Source organism: Fukomys damarensis, unplaced genomic scaffold, assembly GCF_012274545.1.
Source record: "Fukomys damarensis isolate Sample0158 unplaced genomic scaffold, DMR_v1.0_HiC HiC_scaffold_19, whole genome shotgun sequence".
In the NCBI taxonomy this organism is placed as follows: domain Eukaryota; kingdom Metazoa; phylum Chordata; class Mammalia; order Rodentia; family Bathyergidae; genus Fukomys; species Fukomys damarensis.
In genome coordinates, this window is record NW_022900931.1 from 58433535 (window position 1) to 58454359 (window position 20825).

At 55.8% G+C, this 20825-nt stretch overlaps 1 protein-coding gene across 5 annotated transcripts in view; it reads left to right on the forward strand.

The window, feature by feature from the left end:
• Positions 1-20819, forward strand: part of Actn4 (actinin alpha 4) — a 71328-nt gene extending 50509 nt beyond the window's left edge. Inside the window, exons 6-22 of one of the 5 annotated variants that reach the window (XM_010632821.1) lie at positions 1615-1693; positions 2800-2881; positions 3607-3692; positions 7628-7720; positions 9009-9239; positions 9766-9913; positions 13305-13455; positions 15946-16054; positions 16247-16387; positions 16464-16646; positions 16730-16864; positions 17503-17682; positions 18467-18613; positions 19343-19423; positions 19711-19776; positions 20291-20449; positions 20554-20819. In XM_010632821.1, coding sequence (XP_010631123.1) covers positions 1615-1693; positions 2800-2881; positions 3607-3692; positions 7628-7720; positions 9009-9239; positions 9766-9913; positions 13305-13455; positions 15946-16054; positions 16247-16387; positions 16464-16646; positions 16730-16864; positions 17503-17682; positions 18467-18613; positions 19343-19423; positions 19711-19776; positions 20291-20449; positions 20554-20712 — 2230 coding nt within the window. In that variant the 3' untranslated portion in view covers positions 20713-20819. Of the gene's footprint in view, positions 1-1614; positions 1694-2799; positions 2882-3606; positions 3693-4767; positions 4854-7627; positions 7721-9008; positions 9240-9765; positions 9914-13304; positions 13456-15945; positions 16055-16246; positions 16388-16463; positions 16647-16729; positions 16865-17502; positions 17683-18466; positions 18614-19342; positions 19424-19710; positions 19777-20290; positions 20450-20553 lie in introns of all 5 variants that reach the window. The other 4 variants (XM_010632822.1, XM_010632824.2, XM_010632826.2 and 1 more) reach the window with 4 other exon arrangements.
• The last annotated feature ends 6 nt before the right edge of the window (positions 20820-20825 follow it).

Genomic DNA, 20825 nt, shown 5'->3' on the forward strand with positions numbered 1-20825 from the left:
TTTTTTTTTTTTTTTTTTTTTTTTTTGTAACAGGGATTAAACTTGGGACCTTGCACTTGTGAAGCAGGTGGCAGCACCGCTGAGCTAATTCCCTAGTGAGAACCTTCTTTCTCCCTAAGCAAGCGTGACTCAAAAGCACAACTGACTTGTTTATTCTGACCTGGCAAGAGGGACCAGTCCTTAGATTGCTATTGTGTTGAAGTTAGAGATGGGGAAATGTGCTATCTGCAAAGATGAGTAAGACCCAGCCCAGCTTTGAGCCTTCTGTGGCTCTGGTGAGAGGGAAACAAGGCAGTAATTGAGATGGGAGGGTCAGTATCACACATGGTCAAGAGAGTGGCAGGGCGGCCTACTGGTTAGGAGCACAGGCTGTGGGATGGCCCTGAGGTCAAATCCCTCTTGGCACGTTACTTCACCCCTCTGAGCCCTAGGATAGGCACACAGAGGGCCTTGTGAGAGCCATAGGGGTGCTGCTGTGTCCTTGGGCTCTCCAGAGCCTAGTGCTGCACGTTAAGGGCCTTTCCGATCATGGTGCACCATGAATAACACATGGCTCTTCCCTTGATGGCTCTTCTGTTTGTGTCCCCACCTTTTCCAGCCTTCAGCTGGCTGAGCTTCTCATTCATTTATTGATTTGTTCAGTCAGTAAATATCTGTGGAGTACCTGCTGCTTCCATGTGTGGGGATGCAGCAGCCCCAAAGCACTGATGCTGCCCCTGGACGTGTGCCCCACAGCAGAAGGACCCGCAGGTCGCCGTGGGGCGGATGTCCAGCCCCATCATTTCAGGTAGTAAGAAGTGCTGTGAGAGGTGGCAAAACAGTCAGGTGATAGAAAGTACTGGGGTGGCTGTTCTGAGCAGGCAATGTTGCATTTGAACCCAGAAAAAAATAGCCTCTGGAGGAATTCCAGGAGGAGAATATGATGAGTCGAGCTTGTGACCCTATAGAGGATTATTTTCTTCCACTGGTCCTCATACCACGCTACACCCAGGCCAGCCCATGTACTGACCCTCTGTGGGTGATGTTGGCCAACGTACAGGGGCCTCACGGTGTGGGCACTGGCCTCCTGCAGTAGACCTCCTCCCCTCAGCAGGCCTGTCCTGTGCAGTGGGGCATCGCATGTACAGTGTGGGGTGGGTCAGACCACCTTAATAGCCAGCAGCCAGACACAGTACTCGCCATGCGTCAGGCACTGGTCTAAGCAGCTGCCTATTTGATGGGCATGGGAACTGAAATAGTAGGATATTACGTGACTTGCCCAAGATCATACTGTTAATAGGAGAGCCAGCCGGGTGTGGTGGTACACGCCTATAATCCCAACACTCGGGAGGCTGAGGCAGGAGGATCGCGGTGAGTTCAAGACCAGCCTGGACTACATAGTGAGTTCCAGGTCAGTCTCAACTACATAGTGAGACCCTGTCTCAAAAAACAAAAACAAAAACAAAAAAACAAAAAAAATAGGAGAGCCAGGACTTGACCCCAGACTGTCTGGCTCCTGAGGTCGTGCTCGTGGCCACTCTGCAATACCAGGTCCCTGCTGTGGCTGTGCAGCACATTCAGCAATCCCATCGCAGTAACGGTGCCCTCCTCTTAACATTTGCCTTTCATCCCCAGCTGGAAGGATGGTCTTGCTTTCAATGCCCTCATCCACCGGCACAGACCAGAGCTGATTGAGTACGACAAATTGAGAAAGGTATGCATGTCCAGCTCCCTTTGGGCCACCATCCCCAAAGGCCATCCATTGCCAGCCTCCACTACTGAATTCTTGCTCACCGGTTAGGCTGGGAGAGCCTCATGCCAGCGCCCCCAGGTCCCTGGTTTGCTGGCTGACTCTCACCTCCCTTATTCCTTGGGGACTGGTCCATCCCCCTCCATGGGCATTGCAGCCAGCCAGAGCTATTTTAGGGCCAGTCCTACATGCCTTCTAATTCTCCTTGATTTTGTGGATTCTAGAAACATTCCTTTTCTGCCCAAGGCAGGGGAAAGTAGGGAGTTCCAAACCATCAGCCACCAGCCAGCATTTCCTGGGCAGAATCCTGCTCTAGTTTTCCTGTACAAAGCATGGAAGAGCCAGGCCCTGCCCTCTCAGAGCTCCCAACCACATGGAAAGATGGGAGTGTGTCCAAAGCAGCCAGCCACACAGCTCATGCAGCGTGTGCTCAAGCCAGTGGGGTGGGAGGGCTGCAGAAGGAGAACAGTGCTCCCTGAGCTAACAGGACAGGTAATGACCCCTGGAGGAAGTGGCAGCTTTAGTCAAAGGAAGGCATTCGGGAGACAGCCTGCATCTCGCCTGTTCTGGCTACAGTGAGAAAGTGAATTACACTCCAGCTGGAAATTGTTGGGGAGGTGAAGAAGATCAGGGTGTAGTAGACTACTGAGCCCCATAGTAGTGAAGAGCCCATAAAGGAGCCCAGTCCCTTAGAGGAAGGAATGTAGGTGTTCTGGGTTTGTTCCCCCACCCACCCCAGTGCCCTCTCAGGCCTGGACTGTGTGCCTACCTGGGTTCAGATCAGAGCACTAATCTGAGGAAGGCCTATGGGTGGCTGGAAATTGTAAGAAACAGGTATCTTTCTGAACAAAAAAGTTCATAGCATGCCTCACTTTGGGTAAGAATGGGATTTGTAGGTGTGCCCTCCTCCCCGCACAGCACACGGGGCTGAGAACTCCTAAAGGACCCTTTCCAGCTCTGTCCCTCAGGGCTTCCCCCTTCCCAGGCCAGCCCTTGTGCCCTTGTGCCCTTCTACCCCACCTCTGACCCCTTACCAAGTTCTTCCTGTTTCCCCCTCTGTGTCTTCCCAGGACGACCCAGTCACCAACCTGAACAATGCCTTTGAAGTGGCTGAGAAATACCTCGACATCCCCAAGATGTTGGATGCGGAAGGTAAGTGCATGTTTTTCGTCTTCCCTGCAGGCCTCATCTGTCGAGGCTTGTCTTTGAATGAGGGCTCATGGGCTCCTCAGAATTTAGGGGCAGCAAGGAGGGCTGAATGGGTCTGAGTGGACAAGGGCATCCTAAGGACAGTTGTGTCCTCATGGGAGCCAGATGGAGCAGGGCAGCCTGAGCCAGCCAGATGTACTAAAGGATGGCGAGGGAACAGGGGGAATTGCTTGAAGGGTCAACCCTCTCGGGGCTTCATCTTGGGCCTGAGCTCAGGGCAGGGGTGAAGTGGCCAAAGAGGGCTGGCTCCAGGCTTCCTGTGAGCCACCCCAGCCTCTCCCCTCCCTGCCTGTGGAGCCCTCCAGAGTGGAATGTTTTGTTTTTTCCTTTTCCGCTTTGCTCCATTTCCCAGGCAGCACCACCCCAGCAAAGACCCATATCTCTGGCCTCTGGTGGCCCTCAGGGTTGACTGTCTTGCAGCCCCTTGAGATCGTTCTCCAAAGGAAGCAGCCTCATATTAATGCAGTTCCCACAGCCTTGGCCTTTCCCAAGACCATGGGGGTGGGGTGGTGCTGAGGTTGTGGCCGAGCCCACCCAAGTCATCAAGTGCCTCTGACTGCTCTGAGGGTCCTTCTCACAGGACCACTGTGGCCTTGGGAGCCCGAGGGTCCTGGTGAGCAACGCCCCCACCCCTTCTCGGGCGGTTTAACCTTGTTATTCGCTTACAGACATCGTGAACACGGCCCGGCCCGACGAGAAGGCCATAATGACCTATGTGTCCAGCTTCTACCATGCCTTTTCGGGAGCGCAGAAGGTACCGGGCAGGGCCAGGCAGGCCCTCCTCGCCGCCACTGCCCAATGCCGCTGCTACTTTCGCCTCCCACGCTCACCTCATTTTTCTTGCAGACGGCAGTGGCCTCTCTCTGGTGACTGGAAGCCACCCCCCTCTCCCTGGGCATTGCTGCCCACTCAGTCCTTGCTCACAAAACCTGTTGAGCTCCTAGTCTGTGCCAGAGTCTAGTGCAGGCAGTGGGGATGGTTGTGACTGAACCAGGCAAGGTCACTGCTGTAAGGAAACTCACATCCTAAATAGTGAGACAGACAGCACACATCAGTGGAGAATGTGTTGCATGTGGTGAGAAGCATGGTAGAGAATGCAGGACAGGATGGGGGTAGAGGCGCCTGGGTGACTTTTACCTGGGATGTTTGTTTGTTTATTTATTTATTTGGGTACTGGGGATCGAACTCAGGACCTCACACTTGCCAGGCAGACATTGTGCGACTGAGCTACATCCCCAGCCCAACCTGGGATATTTTAGCAGGAAGGGGTGACATGAGCAGGCTCTTCCAGTGATGAGGAGCTGAGCTGCAAGTGAAGATTGTGGTGAAAGCATTCCTGGGAGAGGGTGAAGCCACGCAAAGGCCCTGAGGCAGGAATACATTGGCTTATTCAAAGACAGGCTAGAGGAGGGGAGAAGAGGTAAGAAGCCAGGCCTGAAGGATCATTGTAGTTTAGGATAAGAGATTGTGTTTTACTCTGAGGCAAGACCATCGCAGATAGTCAGAAGTTACATATGGCACAGTCCCATTTAGGTTTTCATAAGGAAATCCAGTACTGACTCCTGGCCCAGAACGAAGGACACTATAGAGGCTGTGGCCGGTCTGTTTCAAACCCTGGCTCGGATGGAAAAGGAAGGCATCTCATTGGGACCCTTCTCTCTCCCTGACACACCTTGGCAGGCTGCACCTACCCAGGCCTGAGCCAGGGCTGGCTTCCAGTCCAGAGCAAGCGCTATTCCTCCTGCATGAGCCTCCAGCCGGGCGGCCGCCCTCCCTGCATCTTTCACTCTCTCCTGCCTCTCTCTTTCTCTCTCTCTCTCTCTGCGCAGATATTGTGGGCACTCTGAGGCCAGATGAGAAGGCCATCATGACTTACGTGTCCTGCTTCTACCACGCTTTCTCGGGGGCCCAGAAGGTGAGCTGGGGCGAGTGGACCCCTCGCTGCTGTGCTGCATACTTGCCCTCTGTGTCACCCTCACATCACCACCGTCTGTTCATGTGTGATCGGAGCCTTGGCAGGGCCACCTAGGCAGGCGTCCCATGACCACAGGGTCCTCCATCTTCCTGCTGTCTGGCCAGCGTGGAGCTGTATAAGGGCCCACAGATGATCTGCCTTTAAGTATGCCCGCCCTGTGAGCTGGGTGTTGGAGTCCCAGATGGTCAGACAAGGGAACAGAAGCCCAGTGTCACAGTTTGGAGTTGACCACTTCGCTGTCCTGCCTCCTCTGGTTGTGGCCCGTGCATACTGGCCCTCTTGCCGGGGAGAACTGCAGCTTCTCCAGAAGCCCCGCTGGTGGTAGACAGCAGGCAACTCTTCCCGAGCCTGGCTGACCTTGGGCCGCCCCCACGGGTCCTATCGGGCTGTCATTTTCACATGGAGGTCTGGGCACCTGTCTTCCTTGCTGGTCTCCAAAGTGTCTCAGGCATGCACCTGCTGACTTGATTGCGTGTTAGCACTTGGCAGGTGGGCAGGGGAGGAGGAGCCAGTGCTTGTTTCCTGAACACTTGCCCCCGTGGCACCCTCTAAAGACGTCGCATGCCTGGGCCCTCTGAGTCCCTGTGTGCTGGATGTGGTTGTGCCCACTGAGAAGAGGAGGACATTGCAGTCCACCACTGTGTGTAGACCACTTGAGTGGAGCCCCACACCCGTCAGAGGTGGCACTGTAAGCCCATGGCCTGGCCCTACTCCGCCACCTCTTGGTCCCTTTACCCCAGTTTCCTCATCTGCGAAACAAGGAGCACCTTGTCCAGCGCTCAGGGTACTAAGGGTGAGATGAGCTCCCACTGGTGAAGGGCTGGCCACAGAGCCCAGCAGAGTGAAGGCTATGTAAATGGCCAGGGTGTCACGGGCCTGCGGGCTGCCACTGCTCAGCCAGGGGTGAGGATAGTTCTTCCCTGACCACATGACGAGTGGGGCCCTTCACCTACCCAGCATGTGACCGGAGCCTGTGTTGTTGATGGGCACAGTGTCGGGGGCACCCAGGTCGGGGGGCAGGATGGGAGTGATGGAAGATTCCTTCCCACGAACCTCAGCTAACTGTATGTTCGCTCTCTGCCCACCACATTGCCCTTACCAGACTGCTTTTTCTTCTACTCAAAATGCCATTTGTGCTTGATGCTGCACTCTGGTGCAGTGGGCCTGGGGATTGTAAGAGCGGGTCCTGGCAAGGAAGTCCAGGTCAGAGCATTTGGGGTACTTTAAGGCAGCTGGGCCCAGAAGGCTATTCCTGGCCATTATGAGGGAGGAAGTTGAGGTCAGCCTACAGGGAGCTGCTGGTTCAGGAGAGTGTTAGTTGGCCTGCCTTTACTGCCAGGCGTGGTGTTGCACACCTGTAGTCCCAGTACTCAGGAGGCTGAGGCAGGAGGATCATCTTAAGTTGAAGGCCAGCCTAGGCTACACAGTGAGACCTGGTCTCAAAACACCATCCTTTTGTGGTTCTGAGTGTACCTCTGAAGACAGCCTTGGGGTGTTTTTTGTCACGGCATTCCTGTCCCCAGAAATTTGTGAACTCTAAAGAGCACTGTTGGGATTTGTTTCCTACACACAGGGTGAGCCCCAGGCTTAGCAACAAATGTGCCCTTCTCTCCTGGTGGTTATTTCTAGACATTAATGCATTTGCTCCTCACCATTCAAATGCTCCTCACCTTTTGCTCCTAACCCTGAGCACCCACCTTCAGTGAAAACAAGCTCCTCTGATCGGCAGCAGCATGGATGTGAGCTTGGGGTGCCAGGTCTCTGCCACCTCATGAGCCACACCGCAGGTTGTGTTCTCTGCCCTAGGTTGGGGCTGCTGTCCCGGCAGGGCCCCTGTGAACGGCACTCAGCAGCATTTCCTGGCACCCTGGGTGTGCATCCTGCATCCTGCTGTTTGGAAGCCCTGTGTTCACTCATCTAGCCTTGGTGGCCCCTGCCTCCCCGCCTGTCCCTGTGCAGTGTGTGGATGGGAGAGGCGGGTGGTGGTACCTGTAGTGACCTGGAGCCATCTCCCAAGCCTCTCTGTTTTCCTCCCCGTCACTCTGTAGACCCTCTATTTCTGTTCCTGTTCTGTTGCTGTTTCAACTCCTCTCGGACCCTTTCTGTGCTTCTTGAAAGGTACCTGGTCTCTTCTCCCTGTGTGGCGCCCTCCCCTCCTGCCGCACATTGTCCGCTTCCTCAGCAGGACAAGGCGGGACGTGCTCCTCTAGTTCAGGGCCAGGCGCTAATTCCCATCTCCAAAGCCCTGGCTCCCACCTGTCCCATGGACTCTGACTGCTGCCCGCATGAGCTCCTGGTGACACCCACCCTGAGGGCAAAGGAAGTGCTGTGTGCCTGTACTGAGTACCATACTCCTCCAGGACACAGCACCCAGCTCCCTACACTGTCTACCCACCTTGGGGAAGCCCTTCCAGGACTGAGGCCCAACACAGCCTCACAGGGCACTGGAGGACTGTTCTGTAATGGGAGGGCTCTCCAGCCCTTTTCGTAGGGGCCAGCTCCCTGGGTGCGGGGTGTTTTGCAGTAAACTAAGGAGGCCTGCAAGGCCTGTTAGGTCTCGGCCACTCAAGGCCATCTTGCTGGAGCTGCGTTTCCTCTCTTCTCCCTCCTTGGAGAGTTCTGTGTGGGCAATGGACAAACTGCTTTCAGAGGACGTGCCTGTCCGTGGGGAGGGTCAGCAGTCACAGCAGCGCTCACTGAGTGTGTTTCCCCAGGCTGAGACTGCTGCCAACCGGATCTGCAAGGTGCTGGCTGTCAACCAGGAGAATGAGCACCTGATGGAAGACTATGAACGACTGGCCAGCGATGTGAGTGTGCCCCTCTCCTGTCCCTGTGGCCTCAGTGGAGCTAGAAGATAAGGTCATCACTGAAGGTCTTGGAGACACTTGCAGGAAGAAAGCAGGACCTTCTAGAAAATCCACAAGGGTCTAGACCTTTCTAGAAGAAAGGAGTTTGACCAACTCAGGATGTGACCTTTAAAAGCAGAGGGTCAGACAGGTGATCACCATGCCAGAGAGAGAGAGCAATGCTACTCTGCTACAGCCATCATTTTTAACGCCAGGGCAAGGCAAAAGGTTATATTCTTAGCGTCCAGCCATTGTCAAGAAAGCGCCATTGACAGTATACTAAGATACATGCTATGGCCAGGCGTGGTGGTACACATCTGTCATTCCAGCTACTTGAGAGGCTGAGGCAGGAAGATCATAAGTTCACACTCAGCCTGAAAAAAATTAAATAGGGCCGGGGATTTATTCTCAGTGGTAGAATGGTAGAACACCCCTAGATTCAATCCTTAGTACCAAAAACAAAAACAAAAAACAAGCATACTATGCAGACATCTCAGGCCTTAGTTTTCTCACGATACTAGGATTAGTGTTTAGGAACCACTTCTCTGGGAATGTCTGTACTGAAAACTAACTGGCTTCACTCTCCTGGGATATTTTGCTGTCTAATCTATTTGCTTCTTTGAACCCTTGCTCACTTCATCAAAGACCAGAGTAGTTTATAAGAATACATGTTACTTTTTCCATTTTCTAATTTTTATGTTCCACGCCTTGTGTCCACATTGGCCACCCTTGAGTTTTGTGGGGACAGCATGGGCTCTTGCCCTGTGGCAGTTACATGGTCACTGAGCTAGGCAGTGCAGCTCTCAGCTGAGTTCGGTAAAACCAGCTGCACTGCAGTCGTGTGTAACTGTGGTTGGGAGCTTCTGAGGGGGCATTTGAGTTGATCCCACCCACTTAAATCTGAGAAAAGAAGATTTAAGAGCAAAGGCATAGATGGGAAATAGCCTGAGAGCGGCAAGTGGCTGGGGGGTGGGAGGGAGGACATGTTCCCAGTTACAGGCTATGGAATCCCTTAGGAATCATGAAGTTGGACTGGGGACTCCCCTAGAGATAGGGCCCTTTAAGGTCCAAAGACATGTTCAGTTACAGGCTATGGAATCCCTTAGGAATCATGAAGTTGGACTGGGGACTCCCCTAGAGATAGGGCCCTTTAAGGTCCAGATAGCCCCTGTGCCCATAAGCAGGGGTCAGCCCTGTTGGTGCTCTGTACACCCCTGCAAAGGTACCATGACCTCTTGTGGGCCCCCAGCTTCTGGAGTGGATCCGGCGCACCATCCCCTGGCTGGAAGACCGTGTGCCCCAAAGGACCATCCAGGAGATGCAGCAGAAGCTGGAGGACTTCCGTGACTATCGGCGTGTTCACAAGCCGCCCAAGGTGCAAGAGAAGTGCCAGCTGGAGATCAACTTCAACACATTGCAGACCAAGCTGCGCCTCAGCAACCGGCCGGCCTTCATGCCCTCTGAAGGCAGGATGGTCTCAGTGAGTGCAGGGGAGGGGGGCTCTGGAATAGCTTCAGGCTTTATCTCTTAATCAAAACACACAGCCCCTGGGCCAGGGATTTAGCTCAGTGTTTCTGCCACCTATCTCGAAAGCACAAGGTCCTCAGTTCAATTCCCGGTACCAAAATAAATAAATAAATAAATAATAATAATAATAAAATACACAGCCCTTGGTGTGGATGAGGTTGTGCATCGCACTGCCACATTTCCCCACTCACTCCCTAGGTTTTACACCCTGAGTTTTCCAGATTTCCCAAGAATCTGGACTGCCCTGCCTCCAGGACCAGCAAGTACTTGAGGCCCTTTATTGGGGAGGGGCAGTGCCCCCTGAACTGTCACCTTCAGCTCGCATAGCCTTATCTGTGGCAGTCTCCTATCATTCATCCACTGGTTCACAGATTCCCAGTTAATCTGAAAGATTGATGCAGTGTGTGTGGCCGGTCTAGACACAGCAGCAAAGTCGGATGGGATCCCCATGGTAGCCCTTCCTTCTCCCACCCTCGCAGGACATCAACAATGGCTGGCAGCACCTGGAGCAGGCCGAGAAGGGCTATGAAGAGTGGCTGTTGAATGAGATCCGAAGGCTGGAGCGGCTCGACCACCTGGCAGAGAAGTTCCGGCAGAAGGCTTCCATCCACGAGGCCTGGACCGACGGTATGGGCCTCCTGCTCCCTAGAATCTTTCGTGGCTCTCAGACACGTTCATGCACCTGTGCACACATGCACGCACAGTACCTCTACTGTGTAGGCTCTATTTATCGGTCCTTTTCCTGTGTGTCAGAAGTGCTGTTTTAGGCTTTATCCAGCCCCAGGAAACAAAGCACACTTGTTGCCATATCCTCCTTAGCGCCCAGTCTCCTCGGGCCTCAGTGGTTACTCACAGAGGGCAGCTATCTGGGTCATCAAAGATCAGTCGTCCTGGAACACAGCCAAGCCCCATCCTGCCCCCTTACCCCCAGCACGGCGTTTAGTCTGCCTCCCCATCCCACACCCTTGTGGCTGTGGGCTTCACATTGAGAAGCCCATGCTGGATGGGTTTGTGTTCCCCAGCTTATTAAAGGCAAGGCCAGGCCAGAGAGCTGCCTCCTGCCTCCACTGCCCGACCCACAGGCTGCTCGGTGACTGCCAGACACCCTGCGAGCTTCTTCTCACTTCCTGCCAAGCCCACAGCTTCCTTCCTGGGGCCCTGGCTGCCACAGGATGGCTTCTTCTAAAAGGACAGTGTCACCTCCTGGTTCTCAGCGGCTAAGCAGCTGCCTTTCCCTTTGCCTCAGGATGTAGAATTCTATCACATCCCTGGCTCTCTGTTGAGACCCACGCCATGGCTGAGATTCCACATCCCAGGAGTCTAAAAGCCCTTAGGAAACTGCCAGCGCCTGGGAAAGCAGAAGAGCTGGGAGTGTGGTGCATTGGAGGCTCTGGGTTCAATCTCCAGCACCACTAAGAAGTCCCCTGGGGCCAGGGATTTATCTCAGTGGTGCCACTGCCTGCCTTGCAAGCACAGGGTCCTGAGTCTGATTCCCAGTACCAAAAAGAAAAAGAAGTCCCCACAGGACTCTGCTTGTGACTGCCGCCTTCCCAGTTGTTCCTTGGCCCTTCTGCTTCTGCTGCCCAGCTGAGTCACACTTCCTTGCCTGCTCCGTGTGATTTCTCATCTTGCACCCTCAGCTCCCTGTGAGATCCTCACTGAACCTCCCTCCGGGTACCAGCTGTGTGAGCAGGCAGCCCCAGCTCTGGCAGCTCTGGCCGGTTGCTGAGACGCCCCTCATAGGCACCCATGAGCAAAAGCCACAGGCCCAGGCTCCTCTCACTCTGTGTTCCTGGCTGTGGCATAACTCTTGTCCTCCTCGGGTTAGCTCAGCCCCCTTGTTCTCCAGCAGCCTCTGCCAGACCCAGAGAACAACCCTAATCCCTTCCTGACAGGGATAGAAGGCAGAGAGAACGACGGTGAGGTGGGGGAGCAGGCCCCTCCTGTGACTCCCAGAGCCGGTACCTATGCAGGTATTGGCCGGGATGCCATTTTGTGGGAAAGCAGGGTTGCTGTTTAGTTCATTTGTTCATTCATTCAACAGACATCTCAAGCCACCTCCCTGTGCACAGGATTCCATTATCTGAGGCCCCTCCGTGGGGAATCCCTACGGCCAGCAGGTTTCCACATTGCTCTTGTCAGAGGTCCCCTGGGTGATAGGGATTTTTTAGCACCTGTGTCCCACACTCAGACTGAGATGGCTCCTGTGCTGCACCTGGGCCCTCCATTGTGTCTGGCATCATCCCTGTGGCTTCCCCTCCGCAGAAGCCCTTTATCATCCACCTAGGGCTCCAGAAGGCCCTGGGAAGATGGATACTGAGGTCAGGGGAGCGAGTGTGAGTTCTAGGACTGCCTGTGGAGCAGCCCTCTCCTGGGGGCCTTTAGAAGGCAGCTCACCTGGTTCAGCAGCCTCCCCTTAACCTTGCTCCACCTTGCCTGGCTGGGACCCACCTGCAACCCCCTGCAGGCACTTTGGCATCCAGCCCTGACCCTTCATAGCCCAGATCCACCCCCACCTCCCTTGCAGGTGGCCCACTCTCCTTCCCTAGACCTGACTCCTCTGAACTGCCAATTACACAGACCTAAGGACAGACCAGCCTCAAGGCTCCTTGGCCCTATTAAGATCCAGTTAGGGCTGCCTTCTCAGCCCCAAGTGGGGGCTTCAGGGATGGCTTGGGCCACCCTCTGTGCCCACACCCTGCAGGGGTGAGGGTTCATGTGAATGCTTCCCAGGGGGACTGAGATTGTTCAGGGACAAAAACATACCAGCAAGCCCTTCCCTTCCTTCTTGACCTGCTTCCTGATTCCTCTCAGGCACCCTGGCCAGCTCCTGCCAAAACTGCTGAGCAAGAGTACTAACCTGCTGCTTCTAGTTCTCACACTTGGGAAAAAGCAGTTTGGAGTTGCAAGCTTGCTTTCATGGCTAAGCCTCCTGCCCCAGAGCAGGGCCAGTGGTCAGTCTCCTGGGCAGCCTACCTCTTGCCTCCAGTGCCAGGCCTTGTTCTGGCCTGGGGGTGGTTACAAGGCAGGTGAGACAGGGTTGCTGAGTTGAGGACAGCTCTGGTTGGCTCCATGCCTGCCATTCTTGAACATCACCTCCCTGAAACAGAATAGCCATGCAGGGCCATGCGGGTGCTGCCGTCAGCCCATCTTGGAGGTGGAGGGTCAGACCCAGGGCTCCTGGTCACTGCACTGGGTGGACATTTGTTTGTCTGGGTCTCTGGGGCAGAGCTGAGGGGATCCCTGAGCTGTCACTCCAGGGGAGTTTGAGGCAGTGCACCTGAAAGGGCCCCTGTAGGAACTGACCACCTTTCCGGGCTAGTATTTTCCCTTCAGTCCCTTAACTTGCTTGTGGGGCTAGCTTGAGCTTTTGTTCTGGGGTGTATAATTAGCTAGGCTCCAGGACTAACAGCAGTGTTCCTCCCTGCCTTCAAAGGGCCGAATGGTGGGCCCCACCCTTTTGCAGAGAAAGCCTTGGGACAGTTGGTGATGGCAGAGGTGTGATAGGACTGCCACGTGGGAACTTAGTTTTGAAGAGCCAGGAGAAGACAGGCATAGGGCCAGGCCCCTGGAAGAACCCACTCTCCATGCTGCCCCATCTAACCTGCCCTCCTGGGGCATGGCTGCAAGTCCAGGGTCTTTGTGACTCACGGAGCTCCATGAGTGTCTAGCTTTCAGGCCATAGTGCAACCACCTGGGTCTTACAGTCTCTTACCAGTAAAGCGCACTAAGTTTAAAACATGTGGGCTGAGTTGAGATATTTGTCTCTGATCCACAAACTCCAAAGTGCTTCCTAGGTCTGTCTAGCACGTAGTGGAACCTAGAGATCCATCCGTAGACGATAAGATTCTGGAAGTTTTTGGCTATCTTGGCACTATCCTCAGCAAGGAAAAATATGGAGTTTGCATGCATCTTGCCTCCTCCTGATTGGACACACACACACACACACACACACACCTCCATTCCTGTCCCATAGCCACTCTGCTAATGTCCGTGTGCCTCTCTGCCCCCACCACAGGAAAGGAAGCCATGCTGAAACACCGAGACTATGAAACAGCCACCCTGTCCGATATCAAGGCTCTTATCCGAAAGCATGAGGCCTTCGAGAGTGACCTGGCTGCACATCAGGACCGCGTGGAACAGATTGCAGCAATTGCCCAGGAGCTTAAGTACGTGTGGACCTGGGCGACCCATCCAGTGCCCGCTCCAATACCCTGTCCACTGTGGTTGAGCCTGCCTGGAGGCCAAGAGTGAGGTCTCCAGACCTTGCAGATACTGGGAAGCCAGGAGGTCTTATGGGATGAGGCCTTCAGCCCAGCCTGTCTCAGCCTGGGATGAGGAAAATAAGGGACCTAGACTTTCCAGCAGAGGGAAGTCTCTGGCTGCTTGTCCAAGACCTCAGGTTTTAGGGGTTCCTGGGGCCCCACTTCCCCTGCTGCTGTACCATGTAGGCCCCTGGCCCTGATGGGGCCGTCTACCCTTCCCTGCTCCCAGCCACTCCCTGAGGGAACAAGGCCTCACAGTGAGCCCATTGTTGCACTCCGCCCCTTCCTTCTTGCTCAGAATACACTTATTGTAAGGGCTTCCAAGCAGCCGGGTCCTTCCCCTCCCTTCCCTACCCCAGTCAGATAAACTTGTGCATACAATTAGTACACTGAGCCTCTGGAGCAAGTGAATGAGACCTTATTCCAACAGTGCAGCCGTCAGCAGCAGGGAGGGCCCAGGGAGTGGGAGGCCTAGGCCATTACTTCATGGAAAATCCACAGGCCCTGGAGGGGCAGTAGGGATCCCAAAATAGTCATCTGCTCAAAAATAGACTCCTTGGCTGGAACTGCCCTTTACCCAGATGCCCCCACCCCACCACAGTCACCCGCAAAACTCTGCTGTTCCTGCAAGGGTGGTGCCCAGGTCTGATGCCAGGGGAGCCCTGGGTGGAGGGGCTGGTTTCCTCCCTGGTCCTCCTTCCCCACTGCCTAGCTGCTTTAGGGTCCATATTTGCTTAATAGAGCCAGAGGACGGTGGGGGGTCCTGTATGTGCAGACAAATAAGAACAAGGCCACAAGTGCAGGGCCACAGCGGGTGGAAGCTCGTGGGGAAAAGACCTGAAGTGGATGCTGGGCCAGCCTGCTTCACACACTGCGTACCAGCCAGGAGCCCTGAGAGTAGAGAGGGAGGGCGGCTTGGGTGCTGCCCTCTCTCCCAAGGGTGTCAGCGAGGCCTAGGAACTGTCTAGGATGAGCCTGGGACCATCCACTGAGTGTTGATTAATGGTGTGACAGGGAACGTTCACAGTGCTCAGAGCACTGCATACGCCAGCTCATTTAATCTTTTTTTTTTTTTTTTTTTTTGGAGAGAGAGAGGGTCTCACTATGTAGTTGAGACTGACCTGGAACTCACTATGCTGCCCAGGCTGGTCTCAAACTCACAGGATCCTCCCGCCTTAGCCCCCCGAGTGCTGGGATTACAGGCGTGCACCACCACGCCTCGCTTCATTTAATCTTTACAGCAGCCAGAGTAGTCACAGGAGGCAGAGGCACTGGGAGACCATGGTCCTCACCCTATTGGGGAGCGGTGGAGACAGGATTGATACCAGGGAGCGTGGCCTTGCACTCTCCCCCAGCCCTCGCCTGTTCTCCAGCCACTGTGTCCCGCCTGCCCAGCTGTGGGCAGCTCATCTTGTCCTCCCCAGAGTTGTTCCTCGCCAAGTTCCTAAGGTGCCTGCTTGGACCCCAGCAGGCAGAGGTCCTGAGGCTGAGGGTAGGTGGCAGTAGAGGAGCAGGGAGCGTTGTAGGATCAGGGTAGCAATAGCTGTCAGCCCAGTGTCTCGCTACCGCAGTTACTCAAATAATAGTCCTGTGCAGCAGTCTCTCCCTCTCTGCAGGGTCACAGGCCTAGGCACAGGCACACTAGGACAGTAGCAACATTAATAAGAAATAGTACAATTACAATAGCATACTCTTAGGAAAGTTAATAGGAATGAGGTCTTCATCTTGAAAGAGTCAAGACAAATATTTTTGGACCACAGGTAACTGAAACTGGAAAACCAAACCCCTAAAGGGAGGGGCAACAACTATGAATTTATTCACTTATTAAGGTCAACTTACTTTTTTTCTTAAGTAACAATTAGTGGCTTAGAATGAGATGACAAGGTAGTTATATGTGTTGTCTTAATGCCACAGTGAAGTAAACTAAACTCTTAATAGCTGTCGCTGCTTTTACCTGCTAGGTCCCAGAGTCTGCTCTGAGCACTTCACAGGCATTAATTAATTGGATCTCTGCAATAACTTTCTTCTCATTTCCCACATGGGAAAATTGAGGTATCTGGAGAAGGGAATGTACTTGGCCTGGGTCAAAAAAGTAAAAAATCCTAGAGCTACATTCCCCGTCTTGGGAGTTTGGTGCACTATTACAGCTTCTACACTGCTATATGTCCTTTAAAACCAGAGGGCAGCCTGGACCCCAGGCCCCACTTTGGGTCAGTAAACCACAGCAGGGAGAGCTGGGTGAGCAGTAGGAGGTTCCTGCCCTGCACCCATTCCTCTTGCCCCTGCCACGGTCCAGAGCAGAGATGTGGTCTGTTACTGCCATCGTACTGTGTGGCCTCTACCACGGGCAGAAGGACCAAGCACAGCCCTGGGTCTCACACTGCCTTCCCACAGTGAGCTGGATTACTACGACTCTCACAATGTCAACACCCGGTGCCAGAAGATTTGTGACCAGTGGGACGCCCTGGGCAACCTGACCCACAGTCGCAGGGAAGCCCTGGAGGTGAGGAGCAGGCCTTGTCACCCACTGAGCCCTGGTTCCCCGTTGCCCTTGGAACGGTGGGCAGGGTGAATGGTACCTACATCCATGAGCTCCTGGCTACCCAGGGGGCACAACCTGTGGCCTCCCTAAATCCTCCCACCTCGCCAGCTGACCTGCCTGCCTTTTGCTGTCCCGCCCTTCTCCAAACCCCAGAAAACAGAGAAGCAGTTGGAGACCATCGACCAGCTACACCTGGAGTATGCCAAGCGGGCCGCCCCTTTCAACAACTGGATGGAGAGCGCCATGGAGGACCTGCAGGACATGTTCATCGTGCACACCATCGAGGAGATCGAGGTCCGCCCTGCCCCATGGCGTCCCCCTGGGTGACCCCTGGAGGGCAGGCTGCCCCTCACTCCTGCTCATTCCCCAGGGCCTGATCTCCGCGCATGACCAGTTCAAGTCGACACTGCCAGATGCTGACAGGGAGCGCGAGGCCATCCTGGCCATCCATAAAGAGGCCCAGAGGATCGCTGAGAGCAACCATATCAAGCTGTCAGGCAGCAACCCCTACACCACCGTCACCCCCCAGATCATCAACTCCAAGTGGGAGAAGGTGGGCCGGGGCCCCTCAGGAAGGCTGGGACCCTGCGGCCTTGTGTGGGCACCACCCCTCACATTTCTGCCGCGGGCCCTCAGGTGCAGCAGCTGGTGCCAAAACGGGACCATGCACTCATGGAGGAGCAGAGCAAGCAGCAGTCCAACGAGCATCTCCGCCGCCAGTTCGCCAGCCAGGCCAACGTGGTGGGGCCCTGGATCCAGACCAAGATGGAGGTGAGGGTGGGCGCCTCACGGCTGAGCCCTAGCAGACTGCCAAGGGCCAGCAGGATTACACGGATGAAAATGGCTGTGCCATCCGAGAAACCTGGCCTAAGGGTCAGATAGACATGGGCTCCAGCCTCCCCTCTGTCTGGTGGTCTTGAGCCTCTGATCCTCAGGTCTCAGCTCTCAGATGGGGAGAAGACAGTTACCTCATTTTGCGGGCCCCATCTGAGTGCCTAAACTCCTAGCTCAGAAGCCACGGGAGGGTTTGAAACACTGCTGGTAGCAGCTCTGGCTGCCACCTACTGAGCGCTCACTATGCACCAAGCAGCCTGCGAGAGCCAGAGGTGCAGTGTGGCTGCAAGCGTGTGTAGCTGGTAGGAGCCTGCCCGTGGCCGGGAATCATGGCTTCTGAATCCAACCAGGCCTGTGTTCCGATCCCAGCTCTGCCTCTAATAGTGAAACTCGTCTTTGAGCCTCGTTTTTTCTGTCTGCAGTCAGGGCCTGGGTCTCTTAGGAGGTCAAGGGCACGGTGAAGTTAGGTCTGTGAAGTGCACGGCACGTCCCCCATCTCAGCTGCTTTGGAGGGACAGTCAGGGCAGCAGGCCGTGGACAAGGCCTCACCTGGCCCTGGCCCCACCTCTCCGCAGGAGATCGGCCGCATCTCCATCGAGATGAATGGGACGCTGGAGGACCAGCTGAATCACTTGAAGCAGTACGAGCGCAGCATCGTGGACTACAAGCCCAACCTGGACCTGCTGGAGCAGCAGCACCAGCTCATCCAGGAGGCTCTCATCTTCGACAACAAGCACACCAACTACACCATGGAGGTGCGCACCCGGCCCCCGCTGCGCCCTGCATCCCCATTCTAAATGAGTTTGCTGGGCAACCGTTTGCTCAGTCACCTCTGCTTGTACTGTTTAAAAGATTAGAAAGGGGGCTGGGGATTTAGCTCAGTGGTGCTGCACCTGCCTTGCAAGCTCGAGGTCCTGAGTTTGATCCCCAGCACCCAAAAAAAAAAATTCTTGGAAAGGCTAGGCCAGACTGCTGACCTGTCTTTAAAGCCGGTTTCCTAGCTGTGCTCCGCATCACCATGACAGTTGTGTCTCTGGACACAGTTCCCTGGGGACCTGGGAGGAGTTACCTTCACCACCCCTACTCTTGCCTGACGAACCTTGCTTGAGGCCCAGGTCCTGTGCTGGGGCAGCGCAACAGCCAGGCCAGGTTAATATGTCAGGGATTTCAGAAGCTTGAAATGCACTCTGGGGAGAGCATCACACCATGTAGCTCATCGAAGCCACAAACTAGCATGGAATTTTGTGTCCTCCCCTTCACCCCAGCCTATCTTTGAACACCAGTCACAAGCTCTAAAATGTTGCCATGTGGGTCCTGGCACATATGTCTAGTGTCCTTGCCCTTGTGCTGTGTCCCCTGGGAGTGAATGCACCCTGCCAGTTCGCAGAGCAGCAGGGAGGCGCCTCAGCCCCATGTCCCTCTGTGCAGAGGAGGTGTAGAGGAGAGCATGGGGTGGGGGAAGAGCCCGGGCGGACCTGACCCAGCGAGCACCACACTCAGGACAGCCGCCGGCACACGGTCACACCCCCTCCCCCGCAGCACATCCGCGTGGGCTGGGAGCAGCTGCTCACCACCATCGCCCGCACCATCAATGAGATCGAGAACCAGATCCTCACCCGAGACGCCAAGGGCATCAGTCAGGAGCAGATGCAAGAGTTCCGGGCCTCCTTCAACCACTTCGACAAGGTGAGCAACTTCCTCACCTGGAGCGCCTTCTCTCCCCATTGTCACTGTCCTCTTTTGCCCTCCTGTCTTTGCGTCTGTTGTTCATTCACAGCAGTCAACTTAGCATCAGCCACCGCAGTGGGCAGGGTCCCAGCACTCTGGGGATGTCGGGTATGAGGAAAGGTGGGGTGGGGAGGTCTCCAAGCTGCTATCGGGCTGTGCCCACGACAGCCTGCCGCTGAGCCCCCGGAACGGTGAAGTTCCAGCACACTCCGATCTGGGTCTGGCCTGGGAACCTGGCCCCACACAGTGTTGTTGAGATTCACGTTTGGTGTGGCAGCCCCTTTAGAGGGGCCTGACGTGGGAGCATAACTCCATTCCCACATGGCCTGGCTGGGCCCACTTTCTCTGCATGGCAGAAACAAGTGCAGTTTCTGCCCTGCACCAGCAGGTGGCCCCCTGATGCTCTCCCCCCCCCCTTGTACAAATCCTGAAGGACAAGAGAACTCTCTTACCTTCTGCTCTGGCCCAAAAGTCCTTGGGGACGCCCCCAGGTGGAGGCCGGGTGAGGGCCTCCTGACCCTCCCATCCCTGGCCATCACCTCGTCTGTGTCACCTCTAACTCTGTGTTTCCCTCCCCCATGTGTCCCCCACCCCTGCCCTCTGCATGTGGCCCTGGCCCCTCTCCCGCCTCTCTTCGGCCTGGTCTCCACACCTCCCCCTGCGCACCTGCCTTCGATGGCCCGGCAGGATCATGGCGGGGCCCTGGGGCCCGAGGAGTTCAAGGCCTGCCTCATCAGCCTGGGCTATGATGTGGAGAACGACCGGCAGGTATGCGCACCCCAGGCCCCAGCGGACTGTGGCATTAACTGCTCTTCTTTCTCTCTCCTTCTCTCTCTCCCCTCCCTCTGCCATCCCACCCCCTGCCATCGTGTGTGCCATCTCACTGGCTCTCTTGCCTCCCTCGTGTCTCGGACACCTTCCCCTTACCTGGTCTCTCGGGGCCTCCTGTTTCCCTGCTCCTGCCACTGTCCTGTCTACCCGCTGTGCACTTGGGGCGGCCCCTCTTGCCTACTCTGGGCCTGGTCTCCTCTGCTATGCCTGCGTCCTGGGAGCAGAAGCAGACAGGCAGCATGGACTCCGATGACTTCAGGGCTCTGCTTATCTCCACAGGATACAGCCTGGTATGCAGCCTCTGCCTCCCTTGCCACTGCTCCTCCTCCTCTTCCCGCCTCCTCACCACCTCCAGAGCTTCCATGTCCTCGGGGACACTCCCCCGCCAGAGCAGCCTGGCCCTGCCTGCTGCGGGCGCTGCACCTGCGGGCCGGGGTCCCTCCGATGACTTCCTGAGTCCCCTCTGCCCAAGAAGCCTCCAGGGAGAGGGGGCAGTCCTCCTGCTCTCTCCCCTTTTCTTTCGCTTTCTCTCTTTCTTTCTTCCCCATCCTCCAGAGCTAATTTGTAAGCCTGGGACAGGGACAGTACACAGACCCCAGCTCCCCACTTCCCAAGACCATGGGAGGGGAGGATACAGGGACGGCTCCACACCAGGGCCTGGTAGTTGGCAGTGCAGGCTTTACCTGGGCTCACGGTGCAGCCCGCTCTCCTGGCTGTTCCCCTAACGGACTGAATCCACCAGTCCTCACCTGGCTGCCCCTCGCCCACTAAGAGCTGGCTGTCCCTGCACCCACCCCCTCACAGGGCGACGCTGAGTTCAACCGCATCATGAGCGTGGTTGACCCCAACCACAGTGGCCTCGTGACCTTCCAAGCCTTCATTGACTTCATGTCGAGGGAGACCACTGACACAGACACTGCCGACCAGGTCATTGCCTCCTTCAAGGTGCTGGCAGGGGACAAGGTAAGTGAGACACCCCTTGGAGGCACCAGAGTGCGGGAGCTCTCAGCCATGAGGCTGTGAGGGGCTGAGGTGGGGATGGCTGAGTCCTGCCCTGCTTCCCCCAGAACTTCATCACAGCTGAGGAGCTTCGGAGAGAGCTGCCTCCTGACCAGGCCGAGTATTGCATTGCCCGCATGGCACCCTACCAGGGCCCTGACGCTGTGCCCGGCGCCCTGGACTACAAGTCCTTTTCCACGGCCCTCTACGGCGAGAGCGACCTGTGAGGCCCGCAGTGACCGGACCACACCCTCCCTGCGGCCTCCCGGAGGGGCCTGGGGCCTCCCCATTCCCCTGATTCTGTATCTATGCAAAGCACTCTCTGTCGGCCCTCTGGGGG